This window comes from Salvelinus alpinus, chromosome 10 (assembly GCF_045679555.1).
Source record: "Salvelinus alpinus chromosome 10, SLU_Salpinus.1, whole genome shotgun sequence".
Classification (NCBI taxonomy): domain Eukaryota; kingdom Metazoa; phylum Chordata; class Actinopteri; order Salmoniformes; family Salmonidae; genus Salvelinus; species Salvelinus alpinus.
In genome coordinates, this window is record NC_092095.1 from 85,469,956 (window position 1) to 85,488,064 (window position 18,109).

At 44.0% G+C, this 18,109-nt stretch overlaps 1 protein-coding gene across 4 annotated transcripts in view; it reads left to right on the forward strand.

Moving 5' to 3' along the window:
* Positions 1-18,109, forward strand: part of LOC139532892 (nucleolar protein 58-like) — a 58,287-nt gene that overhangs the window by 9,392 nt on the left and 30,786 nt on the right. For 2 of the 4 annotated variants that reach the window (XM_071331049.1, XM_071331051.1), the window contains 3 exons: positions 8,785-8,927; positions 9,591-9,706; positions 9,811-10,908. In XM_071331049.1, the coding sequence (XP_071187150.1) occupies positions 8,785-8,927; positions 9,591-9,706; positions 9,811-9,864 (313 nt within the window). In that variant the 3' untranslated portion in view covers positions 9,865-10,908. Of the gene's footprint in view, positions 1-8,784; positions 8,928-9,590; positions 9,707-9,810; positions 10,909-18,109 lie in introns of those variants that run through there. The other 2 variants (XM_071331048.1, XM_071331050.1) reach the window with 1 other exon arrangement.

Here is an 18,109-nt window from a genome sequence, read left to right on the forward strand (position 1 = left end):
CTCTGGTAACTAACCTTCTGTCTCTCTGGTAACTAACCTTCTGTCTCTCTGGTAACTAACCTTCTGTCGCGTCTCTCTGGTAACTAACCTTCTGTCTCTCTGGTAACTAACCTTCTGTCGCATCTCTGGTAACTAACCTTCTGTCTCTCTGGTAACTAACCTTCTGTCTCTCTGGTAACTAACCTTCTGTCGTTTCTCTGGTAACTAACCTTCTGTCGTCTCTCTGGTAACTAACCTTCTGTCGCGTCTCTCTGGTAACTAACCTTCTGTCTCTCTGGTAACTAACCTTCTGTCGCGTCTCTCTGGTAACTAACCTTCTGTCTCTCTGGTAACTAACCTTCTGTCGCATCTCTGGTAACTAACCTTCTGTCGCGTCTCTCTGGTAACTAACCTTCTGTCGTCTCTCTGGTAACTAACCTTCTGTCGTTTCTCTGGTAACTAACCTTCTGTCTCTCTGGTAACTAACCTTCTGTCTCTCTGGTAACTAACCTTCTGTCGCATCTCTGGTAACTAACCTTCTGTCGCATCTCTGGTAACTAACCTTCTGTCGCATCTCTGGTAACTAACCTTCTGTCTCTCTGGTAACTAACCTTCTGTCGCATCTCTGGTAACTAACCTTCTGTCGCATCTCTGGTAACTAACCTTCTGTCGCGTCTCTCTGGTAACTAACCTTCTGTCGCGTCTCTCTGGTAACTAACCTTCTGTCGTCTCTCTGGTAACTAACCTTCTGTCGTCTCTCTGGTAACTAACCTTCTGTCGCGTCTCTCTGGTAACTAACCTTCTGTCTCTCTGGTAACTAACCTTCTGTCGCGTCTCTCTGGTAACTAACCTTCTGTCGCGTCTCTCTGGTAACTAACCTTCTGTCTCTCTGGTAACTAACCTTCTGTCGCGTCTCTCTGGTAACTAACCTTCTGTCTCTCTGGTAACTAACCTTCTGTCGCGTCTCTCTGGTAACTAACCTTCTGTCGCGTCTCTCTGGTAACTAACATTCTGTCTCTCTGGTAACTAACCTTCTGTCGCGTCTCTCTGGTAACTAACCTTCTGTCTCTCTGGTAACTAACCTTCTGTCTCTCTGGTAACTAACCTTCTGTCGCGTCTCTCTGGTAACTAACCTTCTGTCTCTCTGGTAACTAACCTTCTGTCGTCTCTCTGGTAACTAACCTTCTGTCGCGTCTCTCTGGTAACTAACCTTCTGTCTCTCTGGTAACTAACCTTCTGTCGTCTCTCTGGTAACTAACCTTCTGTCGCGTCTCTCTGGTAACTAACCTTCTGTCGCGTCTCTCTGGTAACTAACCTTCTGTCGTCTCTCTGGTAACTAACCTTCTGTCGCGTCTCTCTGGTAACTAACCTTCTGTCGCGTCTCTCTGGTAACTAACCTTCTGTCGCGTCTCTCTGGTAACTAACCTTCTGTCGCGTCTCTCTGGTAACTAACCTTCTGTCGCGTCTCTCTGGTAACTAACCTTCTGTCGCGTCTCTCTGGTAACTAACCTTCTGTCGCGTCTCTCTGGTAACTAACCTTCTGTCGCGTCTCTCTGGTAACTAACCTTCTGTCGTCTCTCTGGTAACTAACCTTCTGTCGCGTCTCTCTGGTAACTAACCTTCTGTCGCGTCTCTCTGGTAACTAACCTTCTGTCGTTTCTCTGGTAACTAACCTTCTGTCTCTCTGGTAACTAACCTTCTGTCGCGTCTCTCTGGTAACTAACCTTCTGTCGTCTCTCTGGTAACTAACCTTCTGTCGTTTCTCTGGTAACTAACCTTCTGTCTCTCTGGTAACTAACCTTCTGTCTCTCTGGTAACTAACCTTCTGTCGCGTCTCTCTGGTAACTAACCTTCTGTCGCGTCTCTCTGGTAACTAACCTTCTGTCGCGTCTCTCTGGTAACTAACCTTCTGTCGCGTCTCTCTGGTAACTAACCTTCTGTCGCGTCTCTCTGGTAACTAACCTTCTGTCGCGTCTCTCTGGTAACTAACCTTCTGTCGCGTCTCTCTGGTAACTAACCTTCTGTCGCGTCTCTCTGGTAACTAACCTTCTGTCGCGTTTCTCTGGTAACTAACCTTCTGTCTCTCTGGTAACTAACCTTCTGTCTCTCTGGTAACTAACCTTCTGTCGTCTCTCTGGTAACTAACCTTCTGTCGTCTCTCTGGTAACTAACCTTCTGTCGTCTCTCTGGTAACTAACCTTCTGTCGTTTCTCTGGTAACTAACCTTCTGTCTCTCTGGTAACTAACCTTCTGTCTCTCTGGTAACTAACCTTCTGTCTCTCTGGTAACTAACCTTCTGTCGTCTCTCTGGTAACTAACCTTCTGTCGTCTCTCTGGTAACTAACCTTCTGTCGTTTCTCTGGTAACTAACCTTCTGTCGTTTCTCTGGTAACTAACCTTCTGTCTCTCTGGTAACTAACCTTCTGTCTCTCTGGTAACTAACCTTCTGTCGCATCTCTGGTAACTAACCTTCTGTCTCTCTGGTAACTAACCTTCTGTCGCATCTCTGGTAACTAACCTTCTGTCTCTCTGGTAACTAACCTTCTGTCTCTGGTAACTAACCTTCTGTCGCATCTCTGGTAACTAACCTTCTGTCTCTGGTAACTAACCTTCTGTCGCATCTCTGGTAACTAACCTTCTGTCGTTTCTCTGGTAACTAACCTTCTGTCGTCTCTCTGGTAACTAACCTTCTGTCGCGTCTCTCTGGTAACTAACCTTCTGTCTCTCTGGTAACTAACCTTCTGTCGCGTCTCTCTGGTAACTAACCTTCTGTCTCTCTGGTAACTAACCTTCTGTCGCATCTCTGGTAACTAACCTTCTGTCGCGTCTCTCTGGTAACTAACCTTCTGTCGTCTCTCTGGTAACTAACCTTCTGTCGTTTCTCTGGTAACTAACCTTCTGTCTCTCTGGTAACTAACCTTCTGTCTCTCTGGTAACTAACCTTCTGTCGCATCTCTGGTAACTAACCTTCTGTCGCATCTCTGGTAACTAACCTTCTGTCGCATCTCTGGTAACTAACCTTCTGTCGCATCTCTGGTAACTAACCTTCTGTCTCTCTGGTAACTAACCTTCTGTCGCATCTCTGGTAACTAACCTTCTGTCGCATCTCTGGTAACTAACCTTCTGTCGCGTCTCTCTGGTAACTAACCTTCTGTCGCGTCTCTCTGGTAACTAACCTTCTGTCGTCTCTCTGGTAACTAACCTTCTGTCGTCTCTCTGGTAACTAACCTTCTGTCGCGTCTCTCTGGTAACTAACCTTCTGTCTCTCTGGTAACTAACCTTCTGTCGCGTCTCTCTGGTAACTAACCTTCTGTCGCGTCTCTCTGGTAACTAACCTTCTGTCTCTCTGGTAACTAACCTTCTGTCGCGTCTCTCTGGTAACTAACCTTCTGTCTCTCTGGTAACTAACCTTCTGTCGCGTCTCTCTGGTAACTAACCTTCTGTCGCGTCTCTCTGGTAACTAACCTTCTGTCTCTCTGGTAACTAACCTTCTGTCGCGTCTCTCTGGTAACTAACCTTCTGTCTCTCTGGTAACTAACCTTCTGTCTCTCTGGTAACTAACCTTCTGTCGCGTCTCTCTGGTAACTAACCTTCTGTCTCTCTGGTAACTAACCTTCTGTCTCTCTGGTAACTAACCTTCTGTCGCGTCTCTCTGGTAACTAACCTTCTGTCGCGTCTCTCTGGTAACTAACCTTCTGTCTCTCTGGTAACTAACCTTCTGTCTCTCTGGTAACTAACCTTCTGTCGTCTCTCTGGTAACTAACCTTCTGTCGCGTCTCTCTGGTAACTAACCTTCTGTCGCGTCTCTCTGGTAACTAACCTTCTGTCGTCTCTCTGGTAACTAACCTTCTGTCGCGTCTCTCTGGTAACTAACCTTCTGTCGCGTCTCTCTGGTAACTAACCTTCTGTCGCGTCTCTCTGGTAACTAACCTTCTGTCGCGTCTCTCTGGTAACTAACCTTCTGTCGCGTCTCTCTGGTAACTAACCTTCTGTCGCGTCTCTCTGGTAACTAACCTTCTGTCGCGTCTCTCTGGTAACTAACCTTCTGTCGCGTCTCTCTGGTAACTAACCTTCTGTCGTCTCTCTGGTAACTAACCTTCTGTCGCGTCTCTCTGGTAACTAACCTTCTGTCGCGTCTCTCTGGTAACTAACCTTCTGTCGCGTCTCTCTGGTAACTAACCTTCTGTCGCGTCTCTCTGGTAACTAACCTTCTGTCGCGTCTCTCTGGTAACTAACCTTCTGTCGCGTCTCTCTGGTAACTAACCTTCTGTCGCGTCTCTCTGGTAACTAACCTTCTGTCGCGTCTCTCTGGTAACTAACCTTCTGTCGCGTCTCTCTGGTAACTAACCTTCTGTCGCGTCTCTCTGGTAACTAACCTTCTGTCTCTCTGGTAACTAACCTTCTGTCGCGTCTCTCTGGTAACTAACCTTCTGTCTCTCTGGTAACTAACCTTCTGTCGCGTCTCTCTGGTAACTAACCTTCTGTCTCTCTGGTAACTAACCTTCTGTCGCATCTCTCTGGTAACTAACCTTCTGTCGTCTCTCTGGTAACTAACCTTCTGTCTCTCTGGTAACTAACCTTCTGTCGCGTCTCTCTGGTAACTAACCTTCTGTCGCGTCTCTCTGGTAACTAACCTTCTGTCGCATCTCTCTGGTAACTAACCTTCTGTCGCGTCTCTCTGGTAACTAACCTTCTGTCGTCTCTCTGGTAACTAACCTTCTGTCGCATCTCTCTGGTAACTAACCTTCTGTCGCGTCTCTCTGGTAACTAACCTTCTGTCGCGTCTCTCTGGTAACTAACCTTCTGTCGCGTCTCTCTGGTAACTAACCTTCTGTCGCGTCTCTCTGGTAACTAACCTTCTGTCGTCTCTCTGGTAACTAACCTTCTGTCGCATCTCTCTGGTAACTAACCTTCTGTCGCGTCTCTCTGGTAACTAACCTTCTGTCGCGTCTCTCTGGTAACTAACCTTCTGTCGCGTCTCTCTGGTAACTAACCTTCTGTCGCATCTCTCTGGTAACTAACCTTCTGTCGCGTCTCTCTGGTAACTAACCTTCTGTCGTCTCTCTGGTAACTAACCTTCTGTCGCGTCTCTCTGGTAACTAACCTTCTGTCGCGTCTCTCTGGTAACTAACCTTCTGTCGCGTCTCTCTGGTAACTAACCTTCTGTCGTCTCTCTGGTAACTAACCTTCTGTCTCTCTGGTAACTAACCTTCTGTCTCTCTGGTAACTAACCTTCTGTCGTTTCTCTGGTAACTAACCTTCTGTCTCTCTGGTAACTAACCTTCTGTCGCGTCTCTCTGGTAACTAACCTTCTGTCTCTCTGGTAACTAACCTTCTGTCGTTTCTCTGGTAACTAACCTTCTGTCTCTCTGGTAACTAACCTTCTGTCGTTTCTCTGGTAACTAACCTTCTGTCGTTTCTCTGGTAACTAACCTTCTGTCTCTCTGGTAACTAACCTTCTGTCTCTCTGGTAACTAACCTTCTGTCTCTCTGGTAACTAACCTTCTGTCTCTCTGGTAACTAACCTTCTGTCGCGTCTCTCTGGTAACTAACCTTCTGTCTCTCTGGTAACTAACCTTCTGTCGTTTCTCTGGTAACTAACCTTCTGTCTCTCTGGTAACTAACCTTCTGTCGTTTCTCTGGTAACTAACCTTCTGTCTCTCTGGTAACTAACCTTCTGTCTCTCTGGTAACTAACCTTCTGTCTCTCTGGTAACTAACCTTCTGTCTCTCTGGTAACTAACCTTCTGTCTCTCTGGTAACTAACCTTCTGTCGCGTCTCTCTGGTAACTAACCTTCTGTCGCGTCTCTCTGGTAACTAACCTTCTGTCTCTCTGGTAACTAACCTTCTGTCGTTTCTCTGGTAACTAACCTTCTGTCTCTCTGGTAACTAACCTTCTGTCGTTTCTCTGGTAACTAACCTTCTGTCTCTCTGGTAACTAACCTTCTGTCTCTCTGGTAACTAACCTTCTGTCTCTCTGGTAACTAACCTTCTGTCTCTCTGGTAACTAACCTTCTGTCTCTCTGGTAACTAACCTTCTGTCGCGTCTCTCTGGTAACTAACCTTCTGTCTCTCTGGTAACTAACCTTCTGTCGTTTCTCTGGTAACTAACCTTCTGTCGTTTCTCTGGTAACTAACCTTCTGTCGTTTCTCTGGTAACTAACCTTCTGTCTCTCTGGTAACTAACCTTCTGTCTCTCTGGTAACTAACCTTCTGTCTCTCTGGTAACTAACCTTCTGTCTCTCTGGTAACTAACCTTCTGTCTCTCTGGTAACTAACCTTCTGTCTCTCTGGTAACTAACCTTCTGTCTCTCTGGTAACTAACCTTCTGTCGCGTCTCTCTGGTAACTAACCTTCTGTCTCTCTGGTAACTAACCTTCTGTCGTTTCTCTGGTAACTAACCTTCTGTCTCTCTGGTAACTAACCTTCTGTCGTTTCTCTGGTAACTAACCTTCTGTCTCTCTGGTAACTAACCTTCTGTCTCTCTGGTAACTAACCTTCTGTCTCTCTGGTAACTAACCTTCTGTCGCGTCTCTCTGGTAACTAACCTTCTGTCGCGTCTCTCTGGTAACTAACCTTCTGTCGCATCTCTCTGGTAACTAACCTTCTGTCGTTTCTCTGGTAACTAACCTTCTGTCGCGTCTCTCTGGTAACTAACCTTCTGTCTCTCTGGTAACTAACCTTCTGTCGTTTCTCTGGTAACTAACCTTCTGTCTCTCTGGTAACTAACCTTCTGTCGCGTCTCGTAACGTTACCGTCTATCCCCGACAACAAATCTTGGTCGACCGTGTCGTGTCTTTGGCATCATTAAACTGATGACTTATTTATCAAGTAACTCTCTGTAATTATTATTACGTGATCAAACTGATTAATCATGTAACGGTAATTAACTAGGAAGTCAGGGGACCAAGGAAAATATTCAGATTAAAGTTATAATTTTCCTAATATAACTTTCAGATATTTAATATCTGCTCATTTAGTCTTCTGATGAATTAATTTTTGTTTTTTTATTGTTAGTCTCATTCCAAACGTCGTAAATTGTTATTTGCACGAACCCAGTCTTCACTATGAGTCATCCATACATCAATTGTCTTAATTCTTATGGCTGCAATCCCGCTACCGGGATCGATATGACAACAGCCAGTCCAAGTGCAGGGTGCCAAACATAATTAAAATTCCTCAGACATTCATGTGTCTTATATCATTTTAAAGGTAATGTTGTCCCACCAAAGTGTCCGATTTCAAATAGGCTTTTCAGCGAAAGCACTACAAACGATTGTTAGGTCACCACAAAACCACAATCACAGCCATTTAACCCAGCTAAAGATAGCTTCACAAAAACCAGAATAGAGATAAAATGAATCACTAACCTTTGATTATTTTCATCAGATGACACATAGGACTTCATGTTACACAATACATGCATGTTTTGTTTGATTAAATTCATATTTATATAAAAAAATCTGAGTTTACATTGAGGCGACTAGATTCACTAAATGCAAAAAACATCAAGTGACTTTGCATAGCCACATCGTTTCAATGAAATACTCATCATAAATATAGATGATAATACAAGTTATACACAAGGAATCATAGATACCTCTCCTTAATGCAACCGCTATGTCAGATTTCCAAAAAACCTTACGGAAAAAGAAATGCACGCTATAATCTGAGACGGCGCTCAAAAACAGCATACCACAGCTGCAAAGATGGCGTCACTATAAACAATAAAATACATGATAAATATTCCATTACCTTTGATGATCTAGATCTGAAAGCACACCAGGAATCCCAGGTCCACAAATGTTTGTTTTGTTCGAAAAAATCCGTTATTTATGTCCAAATACCTTCTTTTGTTAGCGCGTCTGGTTTACATATACAAATGCTAATTCTGGTCAGCGTTATATTGGACAAAAACTTCAAAATGTGATATTACCGGTCGAAGAAACATTTCAAACTAAGTACTGAATCAATCATTAGGATGTTTTTAACATATAGCTTCAATAAAGTTCCAACCGGAGTATTCTTTGTTCTCTTCGTGAGAAATGGAACGTCAGTGGCTTCCATGAAGAAAAAGCATGATCAGGAAATGGCTGCTTGATGGACACCTGACTGATTCTGCTCTCATTCTCTCCCACAACATCATAGAAATCTCATTGGAATTTCTATTGATGGATGACATCTAGTGGAACCCCTAGGCAGTGCAACATCATCCAGTGGATTTCTTAAGGGACTCTGGTGAAGACAAGCTCAGATTTCTGACTTCCTGTTTTGATTTCAACTCAGGATTTTGCCTGCCAATATGAGTTATGTTAATCTCACAGACATAATTCAAACAGTTTTAGAAACTTTAGAGTTTTCTACCCAATACTAATATCCAATACTATCCAATAATAATATGCAAATATTAGGAACTATGACTGAGGAGCAGGCCGTTTGATATGGGCACCTTTCATCCAAGCTACTCAGTACTGCCCCTTCAGCCATAAGAAGTTAACTGAAATTACCATCACCAAACATTGTAGATTGTAAATGATAGGAATGAAGGGTAAATGTAGTACTAGTGATATATATATATATATAATGTGGAATTGATGTACACTAACAATCAAACAACAACAATTCACTGAGATGACCGCGAATCAGAAAGGTGTCTCGTGTGCCATAAATTTACTTGCTACTGCTCGACTAAAAAAACCATCTTGGTCGACCAACAGCCTTTCGATCAATCAACCAGTCGACTAATTACCAACTGTACTGGTAACTAACGTTCTGTTATGTCAACGTTCTGTCGTGTCTCCATAGTGACGTGAAGGTGTACGACCCCTCCGGAGACTCCACCCTCCCCTCTGTTTCCAAGAAGAGGAAGTTTGAGGAGGTGGAGGAGGAAGAGGTGGCCACACCGGTGACAGTCAAAACCAAGAAACCCAAGAAAGAACCTGTGGAAGGTCAGTGGAGTAACTCTTACCCATAATGCACCATCCTGTTATATAACACAATAACATGAGACCATAATACACCATCCTGTTATATAACACAATAACATGAGACCATAATACACCATCCTGTTATATAACACAATAACATGAGACCATAATGCACCATCCTGTTATATAACACAATAACATGAGACCATAATGCACCATCCTGTTATACAACACAATAACATGAGACCATAATACACCATCCATCCTGTTATATAACACAATCCATAACATGAGACCACAATACACCATCCTGTTGTATAACACAATAACATGAGACCATAATACACCATCCTGTTATATAACACAATAACATGAGACCATAATACACCATCCTGTTATATAACACAATAACATGAGACCATAATACACCATCCTGTTATATAACACAATAACATGAGACCATAATACACCATCCTGTTATATAACACAATAACATGAGACCACAAAACACCATCCATCCTGTTATATAACACAATAACATGAGACCATAATACACCATCCTGTTATATAACACAATAACATGAGACCATAATACACCATCCTGTTATATAACACAATAACATGAGACCGGGTCTCAACCATCTTAAATTCTATTGTCTCACGGTGCTTTCTGTTTTCATTCAGAACCAGAGGCGTCAACGGCAGCAGGAGAAACTCCCAAGAAGAAGAAAAAGAAGTCCAAGAAAGCCGAGGCGATGGACGTAGAGGAAGAGGAGGTGCCCGTCTCTCCCACAGAGGAAGTACGTAGCTGATGGGGACATGCCTCCAGAATATATATTCCTGCTCATCTAAGACGTTCTGTCTGAACAAACATACTAATTTGTTTTTTTCTTGTGATTTACAGTCGTCGAAGAAGAAGAAAAAGAAGAAAAAGGTGAAGGAGGAAGAGGGAGAATAATCTGGTCGGGGAGAAACTGTATTATATTAGGACTTTTAGTTGTATCTACCAGGGCCGGACTGACTCATGTATCAGCCTGGCCGTTTAAAGACCAGAGAACTCGAGAGGTTATTTCAGAATGACCAGCAGCTGATCTGTTATGAGGAATGAGACTTGATGATGGCGTATAAATCCTCCTGTGAGGATTGGCGTTTAAGATGAACCTTTTAGTTTACTGTAACCTTTTATTATTAATAACCGGTTAAAAACCAATAGACTGTATACAATATCAGGTATCAATGTTCCTGTTGAAACACTTCAATTCTCCACTGGTTTAACAACGTGCCTTTTTTAAAAGCTGTTTTTTTGTCTGTTTCCCACCAGTCTTTGTCCATAAGTGATTAAATCCATTTTCTCAGTCAGCGGTATTTCCCTTCATTCCAGCTATGGTGGATTCAGACCCCTTGACTTTTCCCACATTTTGTTCCGTTACAGCCTAACATGATTAAATTGTTTTCCCCTCAATTTGCAAACGATACCCCTAAAATGACAACGCTAAACAAGCTTAGAAATTTGTGCACATTTATACAAAACTGACATCGCATGTAGTCACTTCGCCCCTACCTACATGTACAAATTACCGCAACTAGCCTGTACCCCCACACACCGACTCAGTACCGGCACACCCTGTATATAGACTCCACATTGACTCGGTACCGGTACCCCCTGTATATAGCCTCCACACTGACTCGGTACCGGTACCCCCTGTATATAGACTCCACTCTGACTCGGTACCGGTACCCCCTGTATATAGCCTCCACACTGACTCGGTACCGGTACCCCCTGTATATAGCCTCCACACTGACTCGGTACCGGTACCCCCTGTATATAGACTCGTTATGTTAGTGTTACTTTCTATTTTATTTTTTACTTTAGTTTATTTGGTACATTTTTCCTTACTCCTTGAACTGCACTGTTGGTTAAGGGCTTGTAAGTAAGCATTTCACGGTAAGGTCTACACTTGTATTCGGTGCATGTGACAAATAAAGTTTGATTTGATAAGTATTCAGACCCTTTACTCAGTACTTTGTTGAAGCACCTTTGGCAGCGATTACAGCCTCGAGTCTTCTTGGGTATGAAGCTACAAGCTTGGCTCACCTGTATTTGGCGTTTCTCCCATTCTCTGTAGATCCCCCTCAAGTTCTGGCAGGTTGGATTAGGAGCATCGCTGCACAGCTATTTTCAGGTCTCAAGTCTGGGCTCTGGCTGGGCCACTCAAGGACATTCAGAGACTTGTCAAATCAAATATTATTGGTCACATACACGTGATTAGCAGATGTTATTGCGGGTGTACCAAAATGCTTGTGCTTCTAGCTCCGACATTACAGTAATATCTAACAAATTACACACATCTAAGTAGGAATGAATTAAGACTATATATAGATGAGTGGAATGGACTAAGATACAGTAGAATACTATAGAAAACAGTATATACACATGAGATGAGTAATCCCAGATATGTAAACACTATTGAAGTGACTAGTGTTCCATTCCTTAAAGTGGCGAGTGATTCCTAGTCTACGCCTATAGGCAGCAGCCTCTAATGTGTTAGTGATGGCTGTTTAACAGTCTGATGGCCTTGAGACAGAAGCTGTTTTTCAGTCTCTCGGTCCCAGCTTTGATGCACCTGTACTGACCTCGCCTTCTGGCTGATAGTGGGGTGAACAGGCTGTGGCTCGGGTGGTTGATGTCCTTGATCTTTTTGGCCTTCCTGTGACATCGGGTGCTGAAGGTGTCCTGTAGGGCGGGTAGTTTGCCCCTGTAATGCGTTGGGCAGACCGCACCACTCTGGAGAGCCTTGCGGTTGCGGTCGGTGCAGTTGTCGTACCAGGCGGTGATACATCCCGATCGGGATGCTTTCAATTGTGCATCTGTAAAAACTTGTGAGGGTTTGAGGTGACAAGCCAAATTTCTTTAGCCTCCTGAGGCTCTGTTGCGCCTTCTTCACTACACTGTCTGTGTGGGTGGTCCATTTCAGTTTGTCAGTGATGTGTACGCCAAGGAACTTGAAGCTTTCCACTTTCTCCACTGCGGTCCCGTCGATGTAGATAGGGGGTGCACCATGTTTCCTGAAGTCCACGATCATCTTTGTTTTGTTGACATTGAGTGAGAGGTTGTTTTCCAGGCAGCACACTCCCAGAGCCCTCACCTCGTCATCGTTGGTAATCAAGCCTACTACTGTTGTGTCGTCTGCAAACTTGATGATTGAGTTGGAGGCGTCCTTGGCCACACAGTCATGGGTGAACGGGGAGTACAGGAAGGGGCTGAGCACGCAGCCCAGTGTTGAGGATCAGCGGAGTGGAGGGGATGTTTCCTACCTTCACCACCTGGGGGGTGGCCCGTCAGGAAGTCCAGGACCCAGTTGCACATGGTGGGGTTCAGATCCAGGGCCTCGAGCTTAATGATGAGCTTGGAGGGTACTATGGTGTTGAAGGCTGAGCTGTAGTCAATAAACAGCATTCTTACAGAGGTATTCCTCTTGTCCAGATGGGATAGGGCAGTGGGCAGTGGGCAGTGGGCAGTGTGCAGAGTGATGGCGATTGCATCGTCTGTGGATCTGTTGGGGCGGTAAGCAAATTGAAGTGGGTTGTGTCTGGGCTATCATTAAATGTGAAGACTATATTATCAAATCAATTCTCTAGGTTGAATTATTACGTTATTACACTAATCATGTAAACATTAATTAACTAGGAAGTCGGGGGACCACGGGAAAATGTTTAGAGTTGTAATTTCCCGAAAATAACTATTCAGATATTTTAATATCTTATCAATTAGTCTTCCATTAATGATTATTAATTGTTACCTCATTTCTGCAAGCGGAACAGGCCACCACAAGAATGGGCAGCGGTTGTTCGGATTGGGATCGCCGTTCCGGACCCGTCGTCCAGACTGGAAGATCTGGGCAGTAACTTAGGCAGATGTTAACAACGCACACACACTCATGAAATATATCATTACATTTCTTCCCAAATCAGCGACGTTGTGGCACTAAGTGATGGTTGTATGGGGGAACTTGTTTTTGGTTCTGTCACTTCTTAAGTGTCAAAGGAAATTAAATGAAAAGGAATGAAAGCAAACAAAAGATACACAAAATATAGTTATCACACCGTAATCATCTAATTGGACTGTATTCTACATACATTCAAAGATCTTGGCAAAATGACCCTATCATGGCATTGTCTAATGTCATATCTAGGGTGTTCCTAATTTGCGGTGTGTTGCTTAAGGCACTATCCTAAGTTGATAACTACATGATAAGTCTACAGCTGCAAGGCACCAGCTTCGGGTAGTCTATAGGGATGACCTATGGACCTCTGTGGAGAAACTGGTGATTACTGTAGCTGTAGAGTCAAAGGCCTCAGAGTAAATTTTCAACTTTACTAAGGCTGGTATTTTGTTCGGACCCTGAAGTGATCCGAGCATAAATCCTCATGAAATGTTCCGTTGTACGTGTGCCATTGATTCCATCCATGGATAATATATATAAATGTACACCAAGGTAATGCCTCATTTTAGGAGGATCAGATGGTGACAAGGGTCTCAGCAGGGACATGCGTTTATGCTTACATAAGCGAAGGGAAAGAAACCAAGTATCCTGGTAGGTTGCAACCTGTTCAGAATGAGCTGACGTCATCAGATCATTTCCAGGTCAATGCCTGAAGGTCAGTAAGAATTGATGTCGACCTCAAGACATATGTTAAGGGGACCTGTAGTAGCCAAATGTGAATGTCCTACCTAGTCCAACCCTATCAAATAGGACCCTCTACTTTCAGGAGAAATGGTTTCAAGATTATATTTGGCTCCATGACAGCGCCTTCTTAAACGGGGTCCTCGGTTTCTATTGTGATAAATACTTTGCAACACAAAAGTCTAAGCTTGCGTCAAAAGCAGATTCAGCTTTTGTCAAGACTGGCTTTCAAAATTGTAAGAAGGCACTGGAGAAATGTAGTGCTCATGAAGACAGCCAGTGTCACAAATTAGCTGTAATGACTCGGATTCAGGAGCCAAAACCTGTTAATGTGCAACTTTCACGTGAGCTTGAAAGACGGCAGCAACAAGCGAGGAGAAATCTGATTAAGATTGTTGAGGGTGTGAAGGACTTGGCGCGGCAAGGTCAGGCTTTTAGAGACGTTGATAAGGAGAGAGGGAATTTCAGTCATCTTCTAAAGTACAAGGCAGAGGGTGATGCAGAGCTGACACCTGGCTGAAAGGCCACTTTGATTTCATCAGTCCCCAAATGCAAAACAACATGTTGAAGTTGGAGGGCAACACAATCGTTAAAGACATTGTTGATCAGGAATCAATATGTTTGAATCCACCCAGGATATATCAAGAGTTGATCAGGAATCAATATGTTTGAATCCACCCAGGATATATCAAGAGTTGAGCAGGAATCAATATGTTTGATGGCACCCAGGATATATCAGGAGTTGATCAGGAGTCAATATGACTCTTTGTAGATGCAGATCTACAACCAGAGGAAGAATTCCTGGGACTCTACGAAGTGTCCTCAACGACAGGGTAGCATATAGCCCAGATGTGATGTGATGATGCGTCTAGGCCTTCCTCTGTCCCAACTTCCAGGACAGACCTATGACGGTGCTGCAAACATGGCTGGTTGATTGCAGGGGGGTGCAAGCCATTTGAAGGACAGAACGACCGCTGGCTATGTATTGTCACTGTGGTCCACACTGAGTGCACTTAGTTACGCAGGCTGCCTGTGTAGCCTCTCCACTGGGAAGAGATTCAATGGGTCTGGTACATGAATTGGGGAGCTTCATTCAATCGGGCGAATCAAGGTGATTTTCCAGGAAATCGCTAATATCAAAGCATCTCTCTGCCCCACCAGGTGGACTGTTCCCACCTCTGCCGTCCGCTCAGTTCTCAGCCAGTATGAGTCAGGGCTGACAGCCCGTCCCCTCAGTTCTCAGCCAGTATGAGTCAGTGCTGACAGCCCGTCCCCTCAGTTCTCAGCCAGTATGAGTCCGTGCTGACAGCCCGTCCACTCAGTTCTCAGCCAGTATGAGTCAGTGCTGACAGCCCTTGTCCCAACTGTTCCCACCACATTTCTAGAAGGGAACACTGTGCTCGGCCTTGTAATGGCTGAAGACCTGAAGGGGGACTTGGAGTGCCTGAACACCCTGCAGCTTAGGAAACAGACCGCTTCAGGCATGTTGGAGGCTGTGGACCAGGTCAAAACAAGCAGGACAAGCTAACGGGGGGGCACTGTGATGTCTTGTCAAAACAAGCAGGACAAGCTAACGGGGGAGCACTGTGATGTCTTGTCAAAACAAGCAGGACAAGCTAACGGGGGGGGGGCACTTTGATGTCTTGTCAAAACAAGCAGGACAAGCTAACGGGTGAGCACTGTGATGTCTTGTTCGCAAAAGCAACTGCTATGGCAACAAAGTTGGACCAACAACCTATTCAGATGCCTCACATCCGCAAACTTTCAAAGCGTTACACCTGTCAGCCTGCAGCCCATATCCATCCGGATGCCCAGTCTTTGTACAGAGCCCAGTTCTACCATGCCTTGGACACAGTGAATAGTCAATTCATAGAGAGGTCTGATCAAGCTGGATTCCACAAGCTGCAGCAGCTTGAAAATGTGCTGCTACGCGGAGACATGGACAAGGTGGTAGACGAGTATCCTGAATTGAATTCAAGACTTCTGCAGGTGCAGCTGTCCATGTTTGGGGCTAGTTATGTATATCAAACGAGCTCAGATGTTGCTAGCATTATTGGGGAAATGGTGCCAGATGTGAGAGGTCTCTTCAGTCAGCTGGAAGCTTTAGTAAGGGTTCTGCTGGTCGTCCCTGCCTTCCCTGAGGAGGCTTAAAACATGGTTTAGATCATCCATGAGTCAAACAAGGCTGAATAATGTGGCCATGTGGCACTAGGAGAAACACACTGGATCTTGAAGGACCAGCAGAAGCCTTACTTTTATCGGTGTCAAAGATAAGTGCAAAAAGGCCTTTGCTTGAAGAATGGCAAGTCAAAACACATGTCATTGATGGAGAGGATATGCGAGGAGAGGAGATGAGAGGATAGGAAAGGAGAAGAGATGACTGGAGAGGGGATGAGAGGAGATGACTGGAGAACAGGGGAAAGGAGAAGATAGGACGAGAGTAGAAGAGGTGAGGAGAGCACAGGAAACGCCCCTGCTGCCCACCCAAGTTTACTTGTAAATAAAAACAACAATTAGCTAAGCCTTGGCCACAATATCTGGACTTGTCTTCATATAACAATACATAGATTTCTGTTTATACCGTGATGGGTATGGTTGTACTTTATTCATCCCTCATCTCTGCCATTACATACCATGAAACAAGAAGACGGGAAAAACAAAAAACAGAGCAATGTAATACAATACACTATTAAACATTATTGTAAAAAATAACAAATAAGTAAAAAGTTCATCCCATGTGTTTGTGAATTTTATTTTTGAATGGCAGGAAATTAGTTTTCAAATTTAGATTTTTTTCTGGGGGGGATTTTCCCCCGGCAGATTTGGTCCCCCCTAATGTTGACTCCATGGCTACGGCCTTGGTAGACATTTAGAAAACGGATTATCATTACATTTAGCTTGCCTTACCTTGACGAGATTATATACTGTACAAACCTAAAATCTCTAACTATGTGACTTGTAAAATAGTTCATGACGTTCTTCACTCTCTCGGTTGACACAAAATCAGCACATAAAACCTTTACCAAACGTGATAGTACATAATACCTTGATGTCATCCTGATGGCCTCAGAGATAAAATGTAGCATAGTTTTGTTTGATCAAATCATTTTTATATTAAAATGTAGGAACTGGGTTCTACAGTTTGAACCCCTGACGTCTCTGAAGTCTAAATTCAATCCCTCCTTATACATATTTAATGTTATCTTATATATATTAAAAGCACGATCATTATTTCAAATGAATTATCAACACAGTAATAGGTTTTGGTAAATGTCTATAAAAACTTAATTCATAATAAAATATAAAATCTAGAGGTAAAAATACCTTGTTCCTTTTGATAGTGGTGATAGTCGTGACTGAGTAAGCCTAATTGTAAAAGTAAGCCTCAAAAGTGTCATGTTTATTATGAGGAGGAAACATTTAGGCAGCCAGGACCACGGCCGCTCTGGCCTAGCTCTCACTGCAGTCCAGTGCCATGGATGGACATCTTTGAAGTTTGTCCTCTAGTAATTTAGGAGGGCAACTTTATGAAGGCTTCTTCACAAAGGCCTTATCATACAACGCTCTACAAGAAGAAAAGATGCATAGGCTACTTTTATTGTTCACGTTATTTGCATTGATGATGTATTGAAGTCAAGTGGTTCAACATTGAAATGCAGTTTGCAGAGCTATGAAAAAGTGACGGTCGGTGGAACTCTGGCGCCACCAAGTGGACAATTGCTTCAGTTCAGTTGTGGCAGCAGTGCTACCGGATATATTTGATACAAGATCAAATGTTATGTCAATATTATTATCTCCAAATTGTTCCCCCCACCCGTAATATATTATTATTCCAATGTTGCTGTTGATCTGGTTTTAATTTAACAAAGCTTTCTCTCATTTCTGATTGGAGGGCGGATGACCACGTGACATTAGAACCTACAAATGTGTTGCTTGGTAACAGTCAAACGTGGTTATTCCTGACGTTGATCAACTCCCAATCCACGCCACCTTTTATTTAAAGCATTGTCCTTTTCATGGTAAAAAAAGAAAAGCATACAGAGCTCATTTTGGTGTGTCCACTGTAGAATTTGACGTGTCGGAGAACGGCCACTTCCTCCCGAAACCACTGTGGGTATCGCTTCTCAGCCTTTTGGCTAAGATCAAGAAAAAGATCGCGAGAGAAGTACCCGCGGGATCCACAAGGTGGTGCGATGTCGTCATCGGCCACGTCACAGTCAGCAGCCGCTGGACTGAAGAACACGTTGCGTTTTCAATGGACCGGAAAAGAGAGCTTGATGGAGAGATTTCGTTTTTGGAAGGAAGTTATTCTTGGACCGCTACGCCTGACAGCAGACGACGTGCTCTGCCTGCAACAGAACACACCGGAGAAGTTTTACGACGTGTCGTTCAACACCATCACCAGGCTGGAGGAGGTGAGACGGCTTTTCCGCGCGAACGCGACGGCACCCGCCCTTAGTGCTTTTCAGGTGGAGTCCCTGTGCAGGCACAACATGAGGGTGCTAACGGTGCACATGT